This window comes from Podarcis muralis, chromosome 4 (assembly GCF_964188315.1).
Source record: "Podarcis muralis chromosome 4, rPodMur119.hap1.1, whole genome shotgun sequence".
NCBI lineage: Eukaryota > Metazoa > Chordata > Lepidosauria > Squamata > Lacertidae > Podarcis > Podarcis muralis.
In genome coordinates, this window is record NC_135658.1 from 95,213,129 (window position 1) to 95,235,904 (window position 22,776).

At 40.0% G+C, this 22,776-nt stretch overlaps 1 protein-coding gene across 3 annotated transcripts in view; it reads right to left on the bottom strand.

The window, feature by feature from the left end:
- Positions 1–22,776, bottom strand: part of UGGT2 (UDP-glucose glycoprotein glucosyltransferase 2) — a 77,978-nt gene that overhangs the window by 37,422 nt on the left and 17,780 nt on the right. For all 3 annotated transcript variants that reach the window (XM_077927719.1, XM_028728304.2, XM_077927720.1), the window contains 6 exons: positions 18,538–18,637; positions 16,771–16,831; positions 10,049–10,140; positions 9,683–9,833; positions 5,910–6,029; positions 2,485–2,570 (listed from right to left, as the gene is read on the bottom strand). In XM_077927719.1, the coding sequence (XP_077783845.1) occupies positions 2,485–2,570; positions 5,910–6,029; positions 9,683–9,833; positions 10,049–10,140; positions 16,771–16,831; positions 18,538–18,637 (610 nt within the window). The remainder of the gene's footprint in view (positions 1–2,484; positions 2,571–5,909; positions 6,030–9,682; positions 9,834–10,048; positions 10,141–16,770; positions 16,832–18,537; positions 18,638–22,776) is intronic.

A 22,776-nucleotide genomic window follows, 5' to 3' on the forward strand; every position in this document is an offset into this window, starting at 1 on the left:
TCCCTTCTTCTCTTTCCATGGTTCATTCTGCATATCTTATATCCCTGCATATTTTACAGAAACTATACCAATCACTTTTCCATTATTACATCCATCAAAACTTATTTACACTGTTGAATTTATCTTAATGCTGCCAGCGTTTTCAGCTGTGCACAATTATTTTCCATATATTCAATAAACGTTTTCCAATCTTCTTTAAATGTATGTTCTTCTTGTTTTCTTATTCTATACTTTAAGCCTGCAAGTTGTGCATATTCTGTCAACTTAAGTTGTCAATCTTCTTTGGTTGGGACCTCCCTCATTTTCCATTTTGGGGCTAACAAAACATGGGCTTCAGTTGTTGCATACATAAATAACCTTTTCTGAGGTTAAAAAAAAAATGTTCACACATTTTCAGTCTTTAACTGACTTGGCACTCTGCATTCCTTATTCCCCCTGAACATCTATGATTTATCTCACTTGATGCCAACAGTTTTATATCACCACAGTAATTCTCCAGTAGCCAAAATTCCTGCCCTTTTACCTAGACTCTACAGTTCCTGGTATCCCTTCCCTCCTAACTTTAGCTAAGTCTTCTTTGCAAGTCTGTACTTGGTAGTTCCTAAGCATCTTTACTGTGAAATTCTGCTTGTCCCATCCGCCAGCAGCAATAAGTATTTTAAATCAGAATATCAAGCACAGCTTTCCAGTCCTAGGACCCTAAACTAGTTTTCTATGGTGATTCTATTGAGAACAAATCCAAAGTAATATCAACAATTCTCCACTGATAAAACAAAGTACTGTGAGAGGAGATCAAGGTTCATCTAATCTAGCTTTCTGGTCACATGTGCTTCTGGAAGCTTCCGTCAAATCTATGGAGTTACAGGACATGCACTGATTGGAAGCAAAGTAGTATATCCGTCCTGAAACTCTTGCAGTTGCAAACAGTATTTCTTTATTTACCTAATAAATATGCACTGGTTTATGCACTGGTTGATGTGGAAAACCTCAAAGGTGGAAGGCCCAGTGGCGGTCTAGCTTGCTTCATCTCTACAGCGTTAAACGCAACTACAACATCTATAACCCCACGTAATCCATTTGCAACTGCTGTCCTGGTTAAAGTACAGAAAGCTTTAATGCTGTTTAATGCGGATTAAGGTTTCCATTCCACCTTGCCCAAAAAAATCTACTATAAATGCTATCTGGACAGAATTAGAGAATTATACAGAATCCCTGGAACCCATCACAGCTGTTTACATTCTTTTAAACTGCTTTTTAATTGTTTATTTCTTTAAAAAACAATGTTTAAAATTGTTAAATTGTTTTTAACTGGTTTGTATAGCCAATGCCCTTTTAAAATGTGCTGGGGTGGGTGGGGATTAATTTGGTAGTTTCTGTTTTTAGTTTGATTATATATTCTGTGCTTTTATATTGTCATTTTATCCTGTGAACCGCCCTGAGACCTGCGGGTATAGGATGGTATATAAATTAAAATGAATGAATGAATGAATGAATGAATAAATAAATAAATGATAAAACAATTAAGATAAATCCACAACCCCTCTTTAAAACATACAAAGTTAAAATACTAAAATTGATTAAAATTATCTCAACTTTTAAAGCAACTGCTTAAAGGTAAAGGTAAAGGTACCCCTGCCCGTACGGGCCAGTCTTGCCAGACTCTAGGGTTGTGCGCCCATCTCACTTAAGAGTCTGGGGGCCAGCGCTGTCCGGAGACACTTCCGGGTCACGTGGCCAGCGTGACAAAGCTGCATCTGGCGAGCCAGCGCAGCACACGGAAACACTGTTTACCTTCCCACTGGTAAGCGGTCCCTATTTATCTACTTGCACCCGGGGGTGCTTTCGAACTGCTAGGTTGGCAGGCGCTGGGACCGAGCAACGGGAGCGCACCCTGCCGCGGGGATTCGAACCGCCAACCTTTCGATCGGCAAGCCCTAGGCGCTGAGGCTTTTACCCACAGCGCCACCCACGTCCCTAAAGCAACTGCTTAGGTTTGTCCAAACCAGAGCTTTCCAAACTTTTCATGCTGGTGACACACTTTTCAGGCATGCATCATTTCGTGACACAGTAATTCAGCTTTTCTGGCAAACCGGAGGTTAAACTAACCCCTTATAAGAGATACGGACACACATATAAATTGTAATAACAAAATGTATGGGGACAAACCTAGACACTGCAGCCGACACACTAACGTGTCGCGACACAGTTTGGAAATAATGTTTTTAACAGGTGCCAAAAAGAGTTCAGTGAAGGCCTGATCTCAATAGGCTGGGAACTCCAAAGTGCAGGTGCCGCCATACTAAACAAAGGATTGAAAGGATTTTAACTGCCCTTACCCTATCATGAGCACAAATAATCATTAACACACAATTAAGAGAATGGCTGGAAGGGCCCCAAGGGTCACCACACATGACATTTACACAGACTGTACGCCAGTGTACACCATCATGTATAAGAAACATATCTGCCCATATTTCAACTTACCTAAGAGGCACCTTTTGAAAGTAGAATACTTCTACAAGTTTCATGAAGTGAGCTGCTTCTTCTTGCATAGGATCAATAAAGATGACCTGACGGGAGAAGAGAATCCTTAGGCCCAATATCATTCCCTGTACTTTCTCTGCTCTTTTCCTTTGCAGACTTAAGAGGCCCAAAGGAACACATTGAGGTAGCATATCTGTTCTAGACTGTATGATTCCAGACCGCAGGTTTGGGCTCACACAACTGAATTATCTCCCGCAAAAAATATTGATGCCCAACAGACGACATTTAGCCCAGCAAAATTACCTGATGTACTTGTAGGCTATGTGGAGAATTGTATGAGGGACATTCCCAAAATGTGTACAGTGGTACCTCCGGTTATGAACTTAATTCGTTCCAGAGGTCCATTCTTAACTCTAAACCGTTCTTATCCTGAGGCGCGCTTTCGCTAATGGGGCCTCCCGCTGTGTGCGCGCCGCTGGCATGAGACTTCCGCTCGCATCCCAGGGCAAAGTTTGCTACCAGGAGCAACTACTGCTGGGTTAGCAGAGCTTGTTACCCGAACCGTGTATAAGGAGGACGGTACATAACCCGAGGTTCCACTGTATTGTCATCTGCACCGTGAAATGGTACAGCCCATACACAGATTTATCACTTCAGTGAGAGCTACTAGTTCAACAATATCAGGAAAAAGTAAGCACATCCCTAGTAATAGCTAGGGGAAATGGAAAGATAAAAGTCCATTTATATACTTGAATGCAACTTTAGAATTTATGCATTTGTAGCAAAAGTCTGGGTGATAAACAGTAGCAGATTTGTCATTCTGAATTTTGTTCACAACCTCCCAAAATGTATATGCTTACCGCTTCCTGTGGCCAACCTTTGATGAATGCCACTTTTGCAGGGGGTGGTGAGAATACTTAAAATATGTATATCTACATTTTGTCTACAAATATTTTACACCCTGGAAAAGTTATTACTCTAGGTTGCTGTATTTTTTATTTTCATTTTGTTGTTGTTTCTGAATATCTTAGATGGCAACTTTTCATCTTATGCATTACAAAGCCAAGAAGCTGAACCTAAATAAAGGAGCCAAGATTTTCAACTTTTGGAGGTGAATTCTTACAATGGCATATACTCATTTGGCCACAGACATCAACACACAACAATCTGGCTAGCAAAGTGACTGCACTGGTTCTCTCAGCAACAACCTTTTCAAATATGTGCAGGAAGTTATCAATCAGCTTGGCCAAGGATAAACTTATCATGCTAAAAAGAAATGAGTTGTGTCATGTTAGCTGTATCAGGATTTAATGCAGTATTCCAGACAGACAACAATAGGCTCTCTGACAGTAAAGTGTACTTAAATTAAAAGCCTAATCACAAGGAAGAACAGAAGGATAAATTGAGTTTTAGTGTCTAAAAGCCAATCAGCCATAGAGGTGCACATTTTAATTTCGCTTTCTTCTATGACACACTGACAGAAATGATATGGAGCAAGGCTGTTGTAGCTCAAGCAAGAGTTGCTCTCAGTGTGTGTCTCTCCACACAACTACTTTATTTAAGTTAGCAGCAGTTAGGCAATGATGTAGGTTGTTTCTACCAGAAGATGGCATCTAGACTTGAATCATGTAAAAGGTAAAGGGACCCCTGACCATTAGGTCCAGTCGTGACCGACTCTGGGGTTGCGCCGCTCATCTCACTATATTGGCCGAGGGAGCCGGTGTACAGCTTCCAGGTCATGTGGCCAGCATGACTAAGCCGCTTCTGGCGAACCAGAGCAGCGCACGGAAACGCCGTTTACCTTCCCGCTGGAGCGGTACCTATTTATCTACTTGCACTTTGACATGCTTTGGAACTGCTAGGTTGGCAGGAGCAGGGACCGAGCAACGGGAGCTCACCCCGTCACGGGGATTCCAACCGCTGACCTTCTGATCGGCAAGTCCTAGGCTCTGTGGTTTAACCCATTAGGTATTTTGATGGCTTTTGCTGATCCCAGAAATTCATATTCACATTTCGCTTCTAAAAGTGCAATGGCAGCTTTCACAGTCAAAAGAAGCCTAACTTTTACCATACTTTCTGAACATGTTGCTGGGATAAGCTTAGAATTTTTGGAAATCAACTCTGATGGTTACGGTTTCAGCAGGTAGAAAATAAGAATAATCAGCTAAAGAGGTTCTGAAATGCTGAACACACTGCCAAAATCTCAGATAAAATGTGCTTGTATAAATTCAGTTATATATCAGAACACTTGTGGATACTCAGGACCACAGGGGCTGATTCCTAAGTTCCTGCTGTAGCACAAGAGATGCCTCTTCCATGTAGCCAAATCCCATACCACACTGGTATACTATTTAATCAGGAATTCCTTGAGCTGTATGAAAGATGCTGTAATAACCAGAGGGCCGCATGCTGTAATGGCACAGGACAGATCAGCCCACATATATGAAACTGATGAGGTACGTGCATTTTACAGTTCAATGGTTCCAAATTTCTGGCTGCTTATCTTGGTATGAATGAATAAAACACATACAGACTGCAACTTCAGTTTAGGGCAGCTTATATAAAGCACTTATGTCATGTCCCAAACCCTAGCAGAGGCCAAACTTCTGACACAGTGGAGGAGAAACTAGGTGGATCAACACAACCAGCAAAGCACAACCTGAGCTTGTCAAGTCAGGAGCCCCTTGGGTCAGAGACTCCTGAATGAGGACTCCAATAAACAATATTTCCTTAAATATATTCTCCTGCTGCCCACTTTCAGATTAGTGCCGGATCATAAGGTCGGCCAATACACAAGCTGGCAGCTGACCAAGAGGCAACTGAGTGCTAGGTTCCCAAGCCAGAAGATTGTCCCTTTAGGGTTCTCCACTTTTGAGAAAGGAGGCGGAGCCCAGGAGGTGCAGTCTGGCGAAAGAGGTAAAAGCTGTGATTCTGATAACAGAAAAAGTATATACTGTATTATCCCATGTATAAGATGCCCCCATGTATAAGACGCCCTCAATTTCTGGGCAGCAGCTAATCACAAATCCCCCCAATGCACTACCCGTGTATAAGACACCCCCCCCCCCAATTTTAAGCATCAATTTTTAGGGGAAAAAATCTAGTCTTATACATAGAAAAGTCCTCCAAGTCCAGCCTGATCTTATCCGCCTGCAGCTCCAGGGTTTTGCTACTTGGAGAGTAACATTTGAAGATGTCTTATCATATCCATTTTCTAGTCAGATGCAAACTACGCCTTTTCAGACTCTTCATGGATACACCAGCACAGCTATGCATATTTTACACACAACCAAGAGAAACTATCTTAAATGATATACAGACATGTGGATTGCTGCCCAGAGGGTGGGGAGGACAAAAGGCAGAAGACCCTAATCTCAAAATAAATGAATATACAAGCAAGTTTGGCCAGTACCCCCAATACATACCATGTTATATAGATTGCGCCGAATCTGCCGCATCATTCCTGCATATGCTGGTTTAAGAAGTTCCTGAAAACTTGTAGGCCACTTATCATAGATGTGATCTGTTTCTAAGTCATTGATCCACTGAAACACAGAAGTGATTACCAGAGTTACCATTAAAACCAAACATTATAACCAGTTACATGATGACAACATATTCACATGGCTGTAAGGCTGATGTCTTAAGCACATTAAGTGCTTCCTTGTTACCTCAGCTACGTAGGAATTACCTTTCCCTAAGTAACCAACCACATAGTTGGGAGAACATTTAAATACGTAACCATGTAGGTAAGGACCAATTGCAAGAGTCCTCCTGACCATGAAATTCTGTGGGGAAGACTGAAGTTCCTGGCCTCTATTCTACATATTTTATGTTTAAGGAAGCTTTTAATGTTTGATTCTCAGAAATAAATGTGTTCAGTTTAGGTATCAGATATTTCAACAAAAAGGGAAAGGGATAAAGAGGGGTCGTAATTTCTTTGTAAGACAAAAGTAAAACAATAGAGTATATTATCTGATATGCCAAACAGTGTTACTGCTTAAAGTTTTCTCTTGTCTAACTTAATATGGTGCTAAAAAGGATTTTCAAAGCTTAAGAAGCACTTTATAGACTTTCTCCCTTCAGGGAACACTTTCATTGACTTGTCTGCCAGAGAATACTTGATAAATTTCACTTGGAACCCTGCCCTGCACAATACATTGCAAAAGATTCTGACGGCTGTTCTAGAGTATGCATTCATTTCACAACAGACCTTTCCAGGGTTGTTGAACTGGAAGTATAGACTGGGTTCATACCATGGTATGTGCTAACCATGGTTAAGAACACACACACCCCTCCAACTCAGCTCCACCCAAGGCATGATGGATAACAGCAACAACCAGGGAAAAGAAAGTCATAACATCTTACAAGGACAGAAAGAAACACCACAGACAGAATAATTGCCACACACAGGAATAACAAGGATATAGTTTGAGTTCCTTGCTTGTAGTTTTATAAATCATTTAATGTGCTAACATAAATAGAAGTTATTAATATTGCGGTTGTTGTATAAGGGATTATTATTATGACTGGAATGTAATGGAAATTATAAGATTTTGGAACGCAGAAATTAAGCAAATTATCAAGCCATCAATTCTAGAACGCATGGGGCCACTTTATCTAAATTATATAATTTGGTATTTGAATAAACTGTATTATAAATTAGTATTGTTATAATGAGGCTATTATTGGATTATAATTGAAAACTAATAAAAATTATTATAAAAAAGGGGGGGAACCCACATTTAAGTTTTCAATCTTATAACAAGCAGACCAAACATTTTTTTTACATGCTTGTCTGCTTTTGCTCCTTCTTTGCCCAGGATTCAACTTTAAAAGTTCATTAGGATTGCTCCTGTCTCTGCGGTGCAGCAACCTCCTGAAGTGGAGCAATGCTGTCACTGCCCAAATAGTTTAAGGTCTGGGGTCAAACACCTAAACAGACCATCGTTTTAAATGACAGCGCCGTCCGTTCCTAGCCAACAAAGCCAATGCATAGGGATAATGGGAATTTGTTTTATTCATTTAAAATATCTTTAACCAGCCATTCATTGCAAAGTTGCAATCCAGCAATATCTGGAAGGCACCACTTCCAGTCTGGAATATATCTATGCAGCTCTGTTGCAGGGTGAGACCAGCAGAGGTGAGCAAACTGCCTTTCAGAGAAGCTTGTCAACCATTACTGAAATTCACTTAAAGGTATGCCCAGCCAGAGAAAACCATACGAAGAACTGGCAGGGCTTTTTTCCAGCTAGGACTCACCGAAACTTAGTTCCGGCACCTCTCAGTTGGGTGCCACTGCCGTTATAAGAGAACAAGGGAGGGATTCATGGTAAGTTCTGGCACCTCTTTTTCTAGAAAAATAGCACTGAGAATTGGTACCTACAGTCTGTGTTTAACTATTAGTAAGAAAATGTATACACTGGAAATCTCATGACAATCATTTAGGGAACAGAGAGAGAGAGAGCGCTGACAAGAAAGTTAATACTGGTCTACTGTACTCTGAATAGACTTAATTGCATGCAAGTTTTTAACAAATTACACAGTTTAAGGAAACACACATTAAACATATAAAGGAAAAGAGGGTTTCGTCCCCTTGGGAACTCAACGATATATAATGCAGTAAGCAAGTAATTAAAAATTTCTCAGCTACTACCTGTGTTCATATACTTGTCAATAAAGGGTAATTTAGCATCCTTTGAGGTTCTTCCCTTCAATTTCTTCCTCACTTACAAGGAAGTTTGTCATTTGATACTGAAGACCGTTTATCCACTGATGTACACTTACAGTTAATAAATGCAGAATTTAATATGGCAACTACACATAGGAATAAGGTTTTGTTTTTTGCAGTTGCACCTGAATCTTACCCAGTGGTTATCAAGTTCACCAGTAGAACTTTGTAAGAAACCTGAATCTTAGCAATTAATAAATCTCTTTCCTTCAAACAAATTCATAAAATATACAAAGCTAATTTTCTTAGGGAGTGTGTGTGCAATCTATATATGTACAGGGTAGTATACAAATAAGAAGAAGAAGAAGAAGAAGAAGATGATTGCTTGGTATAGGACTCATTTTTTATTGAATGCCATTTACAATATTTGCCTAGAGCAGTGGATCCCAAACTTTATTTCCCATGGAGCATATGAAAATTTCTGATGATCTTTTAGCTGGGGCAATTAGAATAAGATCCACTATTTGACTATTGATTCAAAACCCTAAAATGTATTTTATATAATTGACATTTTATTTCTATTCTTTGTATATTGCATTGTTATTTTATTGTTCTGGCCGATGGCTGATGCAAATAAAGATTCACTCATTCTGATGATCTTGGTGGAGCAATTGGTGATTTTTCTGCCTCTTGCAGTATTTGTAATGCACTGTGCAAGATGCTGTATGATTTTAAACTGTATTTCATTGCTTCTTTTAATTCTTATATTGTATTTTATTGTATTACGATTTGCATTCCACTATGCAATATACAAAAGAAGCAACAGAAACACAATTAAAAATCCACATGAGTATGCAGAGATGCCAAGTACCACTTGAATGCAGATCACTGCCTTAAAACAAGAGTGGCCCTTCTGCAAATGGAAGTGCTCATTGTTGTTGTTGCTGCTGCTGCTGCCGCCTGTACTACCCTGTAAAAGTTCTATACAAGTTATGCTGCATAAAATGGGCACAGACCCATTTTACACACATCATAGAGAGACAGGCAATAAACTCAGACATATTTCACTGCTTGCTGAGAGTGGTTTCGACAAGCAACTCAAGGGAAGACTCAAGGGTTTCATGCAAACGTAGCCAGAAAGCATAATGTAGCAGCACTTAAGAAAATGAATGCAACCTATCCCGTATCTGTCATTTAAACTAAGCTAGAAAAACAGTTAAAGTCTTAACTATACTTTGTTCACTTCATGAATCAGAATACCTGCTGGACTTTTTAGTGTTAAAGCCTTAAATGCAGTTTTCAAGAGAGGTGGCCATGTTATTTAGATGCAGCAAAAAACAACAAAGGGTGGAATTCAACTGAGATTTACTTAGGGCAGACCTGCTAAAATAAATGAACATGAGAAAGCTGGGTTTATTCATTTCAAGAGGTCCACTCTTGAATAAAACTTAGATGAGTATCACCCCAAGGGTCTCATGGGACTTTAAAAGTTGTTAGCTAGATAAAGAAATTAATATGGTTACTTACTACTATTGAAGAGTGACGAATGTCTAATGCATAAGCGTCATCATCAGAATGGGCATCTAATCTCATGATTTTACTAAGAACATCTCCTTTAATTCCAAGGGAGTGAAGTCCACGCATTGCTTTCTCTTCTACCTTCAAAGTTTCTAAAAGACTATTTAAAAAAACCCACAAATATATGATTTAGTTAAGCAACTCTTTTGTTCTTCCTCTCAATTTAAATTGAACAAAACAATCAGATTGCTATACTTAATATTCTCTTTAGGACTGTCAATATAGAGCTAACCACAGCTTAGCTGGTCTATGGATCAAGTCACTGGGCCTTTTCGGTATAGTTAATATAGGAAAGTTGCATAACTAATACTTTACCTAAATGGATCATGAAGATTCAAATCCATACGAAGACCATTTAGAAATAAACGTGCTTCACCAGGCTGAAGTTCAAGAGCTTCATTCAGATGCTAGAAAGATAGTAAAAAGAAGAAGTCAAGCTTAGTATAATTTAGTCAAGACAGTTTAAAAACCCATCTTCAGAATATCCTCATCTTTCAAATCTGAAATCTATGTGAACAAGATGACATTAATTTTGGCTGGATAAAATTTAATCTTCTAATTATTCTTGTAGATAAGGGATTTCTCCTCTTCTACAGAGTAGGCTTGATGCTAACTATTCATGAACATCATTCATCCTTTCTTACATATTCACTGCTCACAGAAAGGAAAAACCAAATAACCTGAAAGACAGGCTTTAACTTAGTTTGACAAGTTATATTTCAGGAAATTAGGCTCAGCATTTGTTGCTGAACACACCAGAGTCTTTGAAGCAAACCAATTCTTGCTCGCTATACAGGGGAAACTCAAAAAATTAGAATATCGTGGAAAAGTTCATTTATTTCAGTAATTCAACTTAAAAGGTGAAACTAATATACGAGATAGACTCATGACATGCAAAGCGAGATATGTCAAGCCTTTATTTGTTGTAATTGTGATGATTATGGCGTACAGCTGATGAAAACCCCAAATTAACAATCTCAGAAAATTAGAATATTGTGAAAAGGTGCAGTAGCTATTCAATCCATAACACCTGCAATGGGTTCAGTAGGAAGCACAATCATGGGGAAGGCTGCTGACCTAACAGTTGTGCAGAAAGCCATCACTGAGATTCTCCATAAGGAGAGAAAGCCTCAAAAGGTAATTGCAGAAGAAGTTGGATGTTCCCAAAGTGCTATACGCCATAATCATCACAATTATAACAAATAAAGGCTTGACATATCTCGCTTTACATGTCAAGAATCTATCTCATATATTAGTTTCACCTTTTAAGTTGAATTACTGAAATAAATGAACTTTTCCACGATATTCTAATTTTTCGAGTTTCACCTGTATATTGCTGCCTATGTTGAAGTGCAAGTTGCTTCCCATCCCGCTGTAGGTCACATACTTCAGAAGGTTTTCCTGCACCATTCATAAAATCATAGAGTTGGAAGGGACCTTAGGGATCATCTATTCCAGCCACCTGCAATGCATTCAGTCTCCAGTTTCTGTCATGGTACAACACAAACATCTGGTCATGCTGAGCACTGGGAGGTTGCTGGGATGAGATGGTGATCTCCCAGTACCCAGCCAAGAAGCTAGCTGCTCCACCTGCCAAAAATGCAGGCAGGCAGAAGTACCGGGGAGGGCAAAGCCAGGATCTTCTGAATCATGAGCCAGCCCCACTGCTGTTAATTGCCAGTAATTAGACTGATCATTATAGCAGCTCCAAGCTGGCATAGTCCTGGTCTTTGAATGGCTCTGTTTGATTATTCCCAACCCCAGCAGTAAAAAAAAGGTAAAGGACCGCTGGACGGTTAAGTCTAGTCAAAGGTGACTATGGGGTGTGGCACCCATCTTGCTTTCAGGCCAAGGGAGCCAGTGTTTATCCACAGACAGCTTTCTGGGTCATGTGGCCAGCATGACTGAACTACTTCTGGAGAAACAGGACACTGTGACGGAAACCAGAGCGCACAGAAACGCTGTTTACCTTCCCGCCGCAGCGGTACCTATTTGTCTACTAGAACTGGTGTACTTTCGAACTGCTAGGTTGGCAGGAGCTGGGACACAGCAACGGGAGCTCACCCCATCACGTGGATTCAAACTGCCAACCTTCCGATCAGCAAACCCAAGAGGCTCAGTGGTTTAGACCACAGTGCCACCCAGCAGTGGATTCAACGTGCTGCCTGGCAGTGCCACACTGGAGCTAGATGCCATTTCCCTATTTTCCACAATAAAGAACATTTACATGGTGTACTATGAAGCAGTCTCAGTTAATGCAACTTTTAAAGAGAAGAAATAGGATACTATGCACCATTTGATCATGAAAAAGATTATCTGCTACAGCAGGGGTAGCCATTGTGCCCTCCAGATGTTGTCGGATTTTAGCTCCTATCACCCCTGACCATTGCCCATGTTGGCTGGGACTGATAGGAGTTGGAGTCCAACATCTGGGGGGGGGTGCACCTCAGACTGGGGTGCAGCTCACAAATATACTGTACTGTTCTAACTTAAATTGACTTGGCCCTTAGACTGCATGGGCCTCAGCAATTGCCCTCAGCTGATCTAGTTAGTCCAAGTCTAGATGGGCTTGTTTGAGTGTTAATCTTGATGTCTTTGATTGTTTTTTCTCTTTTCCCTTTGAAATTTTATTGAATATTCTTGACTTAATATATTACTGTTATAATTGGTTCCATAGAAATGTGTTTAGATAATATATTGCCAGTGTTGAATTTGATTTAAAAATTCTTCCTTCCTGCTCTGTTTTGTATGCACACTGATGGCCGTGTGAACACACCCCTCTCTTGGTCCTTTCTCAGTCTGTAAAATGGGAGTTACCAAATGGCCTACCCTACAATGGGCACCAAAGGCAAATAAGATCAGGGACAATCTCTCTCTGTGTCTCTATATACATACAAACAGGGCTGGTCTAATGGAAACATTTTTTCACTGGACCTGGTACAATGGCTGTACACTTATAACGTGGACCATACAACGTTTGTTTTTAGATAGCTAACCTGAGCAAAAACAAAAGGAAGGCTTCCTTAGGTGAGTCTGTAACTTGAAATGTTATTTAGGCTTCAACAACTACATCCTTCCGTAACATAGCTACTTATCCTTGAAGGCTATTCTGACTGCATCTAATCACCATATACTTTTCAGTCCTTAATAGGCTTTAGCCTCTTTCCCATATTGCATTTTCTATTCAACTTACATTATCTTAGAGGAGAATCTTTCAGTTCTGCACAGCTTGAAATCATGCCTCTCCTGCTGCTAGACGAATATCCTGTAGCTCAAAAATGTGCATGGCAATTTATTCTGCTCTACTACTGATGTCTGAATAGCTGCCAGATTTATAGACAGACAAAAAAGACAAAGAGATTGCTTTCTCACCACTGCATTCGTGTGCGCCCAAAGCATTTTTTCATGCGGTCCTTAGAGATAATACCTTATGTATGCAGCCAGGTTAAATTTGCACAGATTAACCCCAAATTTCATTATCTATATTCAAAGAACTAACCCACGAGGTCACGGTTTTGCCAAAAACCTGACGTCATCCGATACACTCAGAAGTGCCATCAAACACTAGCAAAAGGCCCCTTGCAACGTTTGGCTGTGAAAACCCCACGTTTCAAGGCGCTCCACAAAAAGCCCTTGCAGCCTGACTTGCAGGGTCACAATTTCCCCGAAAACCCAATGTCATCTGATTCACTCGAAAATGGTGCCAGACACCTGCAAATTGGCTCTTGCAACGTTTGGCAGTGCAAACTGCATGTTTAACCGTAGGCCATAAAATGAGCTCTTGGTGCCCTGACCCGCAGGGGTCACGGTTTCGCCAAAATGTTGTCTGATTCATGAAATTTTGTTTTATTACTTCTCTTCAAAGTTATGTTTGAATTCTCTGGTGTAGTAAGTTTAAAATACAGAGAACCAACTTACACACACACACACACACACACACACACACACACACACACAATACCTCATTAGCAATTGTGTAGAACAATTTCTGCAAGTATATTAGACTCCTGTCTACTCAAACATTACTTTGGATGTGACACTTGAGACAGAAAGACTCAAAAGTTCTTCTGTTAGGTAACAGGATTTTCCAAAAGAGAGCAACTGGCATCAAAATGTATTCAGGTCTATTTTAAGAGCTATTTAACTACCAGTACTTGATACCATTTTACACTGCGTTTGTGCAGCTGCTGCAGTCTAATAAAAATGAGTAATCTGCAGTAAGGCAAAAAAAGAGAAAGAGAGAAAGAAAAAAGAGGAAAGAGGAAAACTTAAATAGGAATTCACTAAAAGATGCTTATTAAAAAGATCAAATGGCTCAAATAAAAATAATAGCTCCAGGGCTTTAAAAGAAGTATTTGTTTTAGATCAGCCACGTAAAAGTGTCAGGAAAGCATGAAAAACACTGTGCTATTTAATAGTGATTTTCATGGGCATGAAGTTCAGTACTGCTTTGAAGCATCTACAAAATGAAATTTATAGCCTGGTGCTAAGCATCTTTACTCAGAAAATAATAAGCCCCACTGAATTCAATGGGACTTACTTCTTATAACCAAGCTTAGAACTGAAGTCTGGATCAAATATTCCCCTTCTATGAGTGGATTTTGCCTAGTTTTGGTATTTCTGAAAGACTATTCTGAAAACCAGTAATGCCAGCAGCGTAGAAGAGAAACATCTTAGCACAACCCATTCTGAAGCAGTCTCAGTGGAGTGATCAGAAATCCCAAATAAAAAACAAATAGTTGCCAGCAGAACATAGAGCAGTAGCTATGTTAGTCTCTTCCAGAAAACACAAAGAGTTTTGTTGTGGCACCTTCTAGGTTAGCAGATTTATTAGGGCATAATGAATCAATAAGTGGGTTCTAGCTCATGAATTTTTTCACCACGATAAATCTGTTAGCCTATAAGGTGTCAAAGCCTCCTTGAGAGCATTCAGACATAAAAGCTAAATGCTGAGAAGAAGCAGGCAGGCATTTCGGGCTTGTATTGTCCCTTCTTCCCTTTGCAGATGACAATCTTTCAGTCAGAGTTTAACAAAATTTGTTCGAATCTGGAAATCTATGGCTTCCCACTAACCCCAGGCTAGAATTTTCTAATGTTGGGTACATCTTTATTCGCACAAGATGCAGGGAGGGCTGCTAAGCTTGGGCAGCTTTAAAAGAAGATTAGACAAATTCACGGAGGTTAAAGTTACCAAATATGATAGCTATGCTATGTCCTGCCTCCTCGGTCAGACGCAGAATGCCTCTGTATACCACAAAGTGGGAAGAGTGCTGCTGAACTCAGGTCCCATTGGTGCATTTCCCATATGCATCTGTTTGGCCATTGTGAGAACAGAATGCTGGAGCTCTGGGCCTTTCACCAACAATTAAGAGGTCTTACCAAGATTTATTCAATAATTCACAGAGAACGATGAAGGAATGCAGTCTGTCTCCCGTCAATGGCGTTGCTCCAACGGAGCTCCTTCCCCCTCCCTTCCTAGCAACAGCACTTCCTCTGATGGTGGCTGCTGGGGACTAACTGTCTCTTGAGTCCTTTGCTCTTCCACTTTCAGTGCACACCAGGTTCTGGGAGAAGGGGGGTCAAAAATGCTCTCCAGCGATAATGTGTCAGCTGGCTGCTCTGTCTCTGTCTCCCCCTTTCTCTTTTCCCAACACCTCCCAACTCTTCTATTCACCTGTCTCTGACCTGTGAACTTCCTCAAACCACGGCTGTAATTCAATACAACCTTCCTCTTCTCTGGGAAGTTCAGGAGGGAGGGGAGGTCTCCACCATTCCTCCTCAGTCTTGTCCCCCTCAGTCCAGTCCCCAACACACAGCCGGGCTTTTACATTATTATCAGGATACGGCATGCAAGTCTGAGGCTCATACCTGCACAATCTTGCAGCACGAAACCATAATTTAGCACATGGGTGGGGAACCTGCGGCCCTCCCAGCTGTTGTTGGACGACTGCAGTTCCCATCAACCCTGACCATTGGCCATATTGGCTGGGGCTGATAGAATCCAACAACAACACATGGATTAATTTTTTGCAAGATATGGAATGGTTTCCACGAGGGAGGTAGGGAGGAAGAAAAGTGCATACCTAGCAGCAGATAGGTGGTGTTGGATAAAAAGGGTGGGTCTTTCTGACAAGTTTATCAAAATGGATAAGGGACCCTCAAAAAGCACATAGATAAATTTGAGAACCTGAAGTTGTCTACATGTTATGCACAGAGAAGGGGGGGGGTGAGACCTTGGGGTTGGTCCATAACCTAACTCTGCCTGCATCACTGGTACTGCACCCTTGACATCCACAAGTTCCTCAAATAAAGGGTGGTCAAGGAATTTAATAAATAAATAAAATTCTTTACACCTCTGTGAGTAGCAAATCAAGCATATTTTATATACCGGTAAATCAGGGAAGAGTGGAAAGAGGTGTCAATGACTGTCTGGTTCTATACATATAAGAAAATGAATCCTGAACGAAGCAGTCTTCACAAACATGGGGCTGTTTGGAATGGGACAGTAGCTGAAGATTACTGACTTGATCTAGGATGATAGGGGTGAAGCTGAGGAAGGAGGCTTATATTTTAAAACATACTCTGAAGAACACAGATCTCAAATGTGTTAAGGGCAAAAGCTCAAAATATAATTCTGCAATATATTAAAATACATTATCGACAGAGCAAATTATACTGCATGCAGACATTGGGGTACTGAACTGATTTATGTTGAACTCCAGTGGTCAATTAAAGCAGCTTAGTTCAGAGTTAAAGCTCAAGCCCTGAAGGTAACATCTGAACATTAATGGTCTAAGTTTCATCGCTCACTGTAGCTGGAAGGGCTGCTCAGCAAATCAGGCCATGCCATGCAATATTTGAGCAGAAGGTGTCATGAGAAGCTAAGGACTGCAACTGATGAGCAAGTCCACATTTAGAAATTCTGCTGCTTACATTTTTAAGTTACATTATAATGCGTTTAATATATAATATATGCATCTCTCGACACAGTATAATCAACTGCATCATTTTGTATAATAAAAAGAACAGTAACAAACCTGTTGATTTTCCTTTATTTCTTTCCGCATTTGCAGGTTCACTAACACTTTGGTCAGGGATCTGAAAAAGTCAGAGATCATGAACTGTTCTGTATTTCGGCATTTCCCCCACCTATTCTGAGGGAATAAAGTACTCCATAGGCAAAGTTTTGCATGCAATGATATCCCATCAATATATCCCCTCTAACACCCAACCACAATGAAACAACTGGTTTAAGCTAACCAATTTGTAGTTAACTTCTGAACTTGAAACTACAATTAGCTTGAGCTATGGTTTCTTAAACTAGGCTTTTCCCTCTGTGGCAGGTGAGGGCATGTTCAAACCAGATGTCCACTCTCAATTTCTTGCTATCTAGTAAGACCTGTAAACTTTTCTTCTAAAGTAAAATGACTATTAAAGATTTTTAGAAAAGACTTTTGATAGACAGTGTGGTACTTGACTTAAGCATCATTTTCAACAGTTGCTATATGCTCAAATACAAATTTTATGCAAGATGTAGTCAAACAGGAACAAATAAAAGTCATTCAAGTTTCTGCCAGACGACAGAAATTACTGCTCGTGTCTAACATCAACCATGCACTCTCATCTCCGCCTTATTCTGTCTAAGGGTTGTCACAATAGTTCAAAAACTACAGCCAGCTGTGCTTTGCAATGTCAAATAAGTATGGGATTGTATTGGGGATTCAAGGCATCGCAGACTGTAACAATAGTGTATTGTTTGATAGAACAGTAGGGAAAGAAATTTGGCTTTTGTAGCAGAGGGAGACCCACAAGGTTGTTGTAAGGGTAAACGAGATAAGAACTGTAAAGCATTTTATCCATGAAAAACGCTATAAAAAGTTCACTTACAATCATGACAATGTCTGCTAATGAAGGAAATCTCGACATGATACCAGTTGTATAAACACTGGAAAGCTAGCTTCGCTGCTCTTATGAGTAATCTCTTGGTATAGAAAGATGACAAAGAACTGCCTATTATTGTGGCATGAATGATCATGGCTATGTTTCTTAATTTGACAACTTGCACCCAATGGGCCATTTAAGACTTAGCATTTGGATTTACATACTGGATCCTTCCATCTGTTGAATTCTATTAACTGTTGTTTAGGCTTGTTAAAAACCACTTTCCTGGTCACATGATAAGAATCAACTTCAAGGCAAGATGTGGGGTAGATCCTGATTTTCTTTATTGACACAGACAACTTACATAGATATATGACAGCAGTCAGGCTAGCAACCTTTGTAGAGTTTATTGGAAGGCTACCCTAGCATATTGTAGTGGACAACAGTGCTGAACTTGGACTGGAGAGACCAGGCTAAAATTCCACTTGGTCAGAAAGCTCAACGCAGACCAGTCACTTTCTACCTCCTAGGGTTGGTGAATGAATAAAATGAAAGAAAGCCACATCTGCTGCCCTAATAACTTTCGAAGAAGGGTGGGATAAAAATGTAAATAAAGTTTCAAAAGAAACTCTCAAAATCCAGACATTCATTAATATGCAGTGGTACTTCGGTTTACGAACTTAATCCGTTCCGGAAGTCCTTTCTTAAACCAAAACCATTCTTAAACCGAGGCACACTTTCCCTAATGAAGCCTCCCGTCACCGGTGCCCTTCCACCGTTCGGATCCCGTTCTTAGACTGAGGTAAAGTTCTCAAACCAAGACACTATTTCCGATTTTGCAGAGTATGTACACCAAATTGTTCTTAAACCGGACTGTTCTTAAACCGAGGTACCACTGTAATTGGAAATAACATTAGCCTTACCTGGCCTTGACTGGGAAGTTCTGTGCAATGTCCTTCATGACTTTTAATGCATTATAAGCGGGCACAGAGAGAATTCGAGAGGCTGCTTGCAAACTAATGTCTACAAGAAAACAAAGCATTCACTAAAGAACCTCAGGTATGGATTTAAAACATTTGTTAATAGCAAAACCTGTCTGGCTTTAATTAACTTGAAGGTCAATGTTTATCTAACGATCAGCTACAGTTATGTTGGCAGGTAGAATTTAGGGAGAGAAGGGAAGAGGAAATCCTAGGGTCAACTCCCAATTCCTTGACTATGGTCACATGCCTGGAGCATATATATGTTGACTAGACAGGGGCATATAAGTAACAACTGTAAATAGAATTATATTCATCATTAGCCAATCAGGTCATTTGCACACACTGTTAATAAAAGCAACAAGATAAGCCACAAGGTAAATATATAAAAAATACATTAATTCATCGTAACATATGATTAAAAACCGTACCATTTCAACTACTCTTTGACACATCTTATCGTCTGAAATGGTAAGTGACTTCCACTGCCCTAAAGCCAATTTAACAATTGCAGCAGTCCTATTTCTATACACATTTTCCACAAATGCACTCAGAGGCTACTATGATAGTACACAGCAGTAATGCAAGTTATAATTGTCACCATGACCAGAGATAGAAAACAGTCTGAACTATACTACAGATGCAGCTGTAATTAAATAATTTCCTTAGGTGTAAGATGTGGCAGCAGGTTAAGCTTGTTTTGTCTGATGATGTTTCAAAGGCTCTAGTCAGAAAATAATTCCGCTTATGAATGAGCTGCAGGCTTGCACATACGCTGCTTCCCTTTCCGACTCCTGTTTAGTGCTGACCCCCAATTTACTTCAGAGCAGCAAGGGTTGGTACTTGCTCTTCCAACCTAACCACAGTTTGTCGTGATATTTGAACTGGCAAACTACAGAGAGTGCTGTACACACATGTCAGGTGTGTACTTTGGCAATCTTTGTTAACATGGCGTCCTGAGCGAGCCCAAAATGTGGAACCCCAAAATGGAACTTCTCAATTATGGATCTTCTCAATTTTGTGCCTCTGTGGCTCAGCACCCTGTGTGGGGCAACAGCCTGCACCGCCCTAACTCAGACGCGGCACATGTCTTGTTTCCAGTTCTCCAAATGGTTTGTAGGAATGTCTGAACTTAGCCACTGAACTATTTGTAATATTCAGTTATATACATTCCAATAGTTTTACAGTCATTTTAACATTTCAAAATTCGACCTCCTTCTTCCTCTTTCTGCGGTTCCGAAAAATTTATATTTATCATTTCCTGCATATACTGAATTAACTTATTTTTTTATTCAACTACTTTATTTACTCTTATGAAACTGCAGGTTATTACAATAATCCTACCAATGTCCTTCTCTGTTTACAATTTATTTGTACATATCCAATACAGTGGTGCCTCGCAAGACGAAATTAATTTGTTCCGCGAGTTTTGTCGTCTTGCGATTTTTTTCGTCTTGCGAAGCACGGTGTCGGAAAAGTTTTGTAAAAGCTTCAAAAATCACCAAAGTCTTCAAAAACCTCAAAAAAGGCTACCACACCGCGTGCTATGAGTTGCTCCTCGAAGTCAAGTCGCAACTGTATTAATGGTGTTAAGAAAAAGGAAACAAACTTGCAAGACGTTTCCGTCTTGCGAAGCAAGCCCATAGGGAAAATCGTCTTGCGAAGCAGCTCAAAAAACCCTTTCGTCTTGCGAGTTTTCCGTCTTGCGAGGCATTCGTCTTGCGAGGTACCACTGTATACAATTTCCATTCTTTTATAAAAAGTTTGTAGTTTTGATGTCTTATTTTTCTGGTAAGTTTTGCCATTTCTGCATAATCCATGAGTTTCTGTATCCAGTTCTTTCCTCAGGTCTTCTTCTTTCCATTTTGGGGCCAACAACATTCTTGACGCTGCAGTCGCATACATAAATTTTACCACTGAACTGCTTCTACTCGCATTTCTGATTGTTCAAACCTCATCTGCATGCATCTGTCAGGACTGCTTGTATGTTTTGATTTGATTTGATCGGAGTGCAGAAAACCCCTAGAATTCAAGCTTTCTGAAAATTTAAACTTTCCAGAACAAGTTTCCTGATAGCCTTGAAACTGTTCTGCCAGCTGTTGCTGAAACGCAGCATAGGTGCGACACCAAATTTCCAACAGTTGGGAGAGAAGTTTCAGACTCCAATATAATTTCTTGCCACTCTCCATGAATACTAAAAATCAGAGTAAGTTAGGCAAAATAGTATTGATTATTCTAAAGCAGCAAAAAAAGAGGGGTGCTCAATTTGCATTATTTATACAGGTTACAGAATTCAGCTTATTATAGCACAGATTTTGGAACACTGGAAAACAGGAATAATAACTATAGAGGAAACACAGTAATAGCTATATTGCCCAGTTTCAAAAGGTTTCATTAAATTTATATTCCATCTATTTTGTTTGAACTCCTAGTAGCTTATAACAAACAAATCTAATTCAACTAATGAATCATGAGTAGCACAAGGCTATTCTCTCTGCAATGCAGTCAATGTTGGCCTTTAGTAGAGCTACAATCCTATACCCACTTACTTGGGAGTAATCCGCCCTAAACTCAATAGGACTTACTTCTGAGTAGACATGCATAATGCTATAAGACCCAGGGAAAGCATTGGAACTTAATTTAGTTACAACTAACTAATTCTCATTAACTTGTTTATTTATTTCCAAAAAGGATATCCTATATGTAACATAAAAGCATACAAGAAACTGTTACCAATAACGCTGAAAGGGGAAAAGGCATCATATCGTGCTACTTTTACAGTATTATGAAAAAAAGCCTAATCTTCCACAAGCTTCATGGTCAATTTCCCTCATCCTCAACATATCATAGATATGACGAAATAGCTTTTAAAGTAGTATTATGGCTTTTATTTTGCAATGATAACACTTCATGGCCTACTCCTGTGCCGCATTAATAGAAACAGTAAAGATAAATTGTACCACAATGATTTCAGCCACACAAGATCCTCCTGCAGGTCATCAGGATAGGAAGATTTAACATCTTTCCCTTCCCTCCGCCTCTCTGAAGAGCTTTATGTGCACTTTGTTCATCTGATGCAGCAGTTTACCAATAAAATCTAAAACTGTTTAGTTAAAAATAGATTCACAGAAGAGAACAATAGATGCTTCTTGGTGTTTCATCCTGTCAATGAAGCCAGGACAAATGTTTTGAATCTGACCATATATTAATCTCTTGATTTATTTCTGAAAACTTAAGAAAAGCTACAAGGATCACAGAACCAAAATGTGCGGCGGCTGCTGAAAGTAGCAGCTTTGTGTCTAGTTCCCCAGCCCCACCCAAGTCGGTTATATGAAGGGAGCCTGAAAAAACCCATTGCACGTTGATGCTAGGACATAAATTCTGAAGTACAGAAGCGCATATTGACAGCCTTCCATAGCCACACTCCACTGAGTTAAAAAATTCAGGCAGCTGTCTTGATCTACTATGACACATGTACACCTCAAAGATTAGTAGACATGGCATAATACCCAACTTAATGGGATCTGATGCCGATCCTAGAATACTGGGCTGGCAGAAAGTGGTGCGCCGCTTAACCTGGAATCACTTGCCTGATCAGCCATGAGGCAGGAGTACAATCTTATGCATGGTTACCTGGGAGTAAGTGCTACTAAATTCAGCCGAGTTTGTTTCTAACGGCATAGGTTCAGTATGCTAAAACACACTGAGCTTTAACAAAAGTCCAACCTTTAGCTTTTGATCAGCCATGCTCACCATTTTACAAAAAGGTGTTACCATTTAAACTGCTGACACGAAGCAAGAATCGCAAAGAAAGGAAACAAAAGCAGCCAGCTTCTGTCTATTGCCCACATTCTCCAATTTCCTCTATGGTGATATGTTACAAACAACAGTAAAAATTGAAAGCCTCGTTATCATCTCATTCGTTTGCCAGAGGCATGAGAACAGAGGCAGTGGTGGGTGGGTGGGGGGGGGGGATTGTATCTGGTGCTCCAGCAGAGGATGTCATTGTTCCAAAAAAAAATGCCCCAGAGATTAATTCCTCCACATTTCCTGTTCCACTGCACCACTTAGAACTAGGCGTAACATCTAGAATGGTCCCTCAGGTTTTCAGCATGATACTTTCATAACACTAGCAAATTACCATTATCATTGGGAGATCAACACAGCTCACTGAAAATGTAT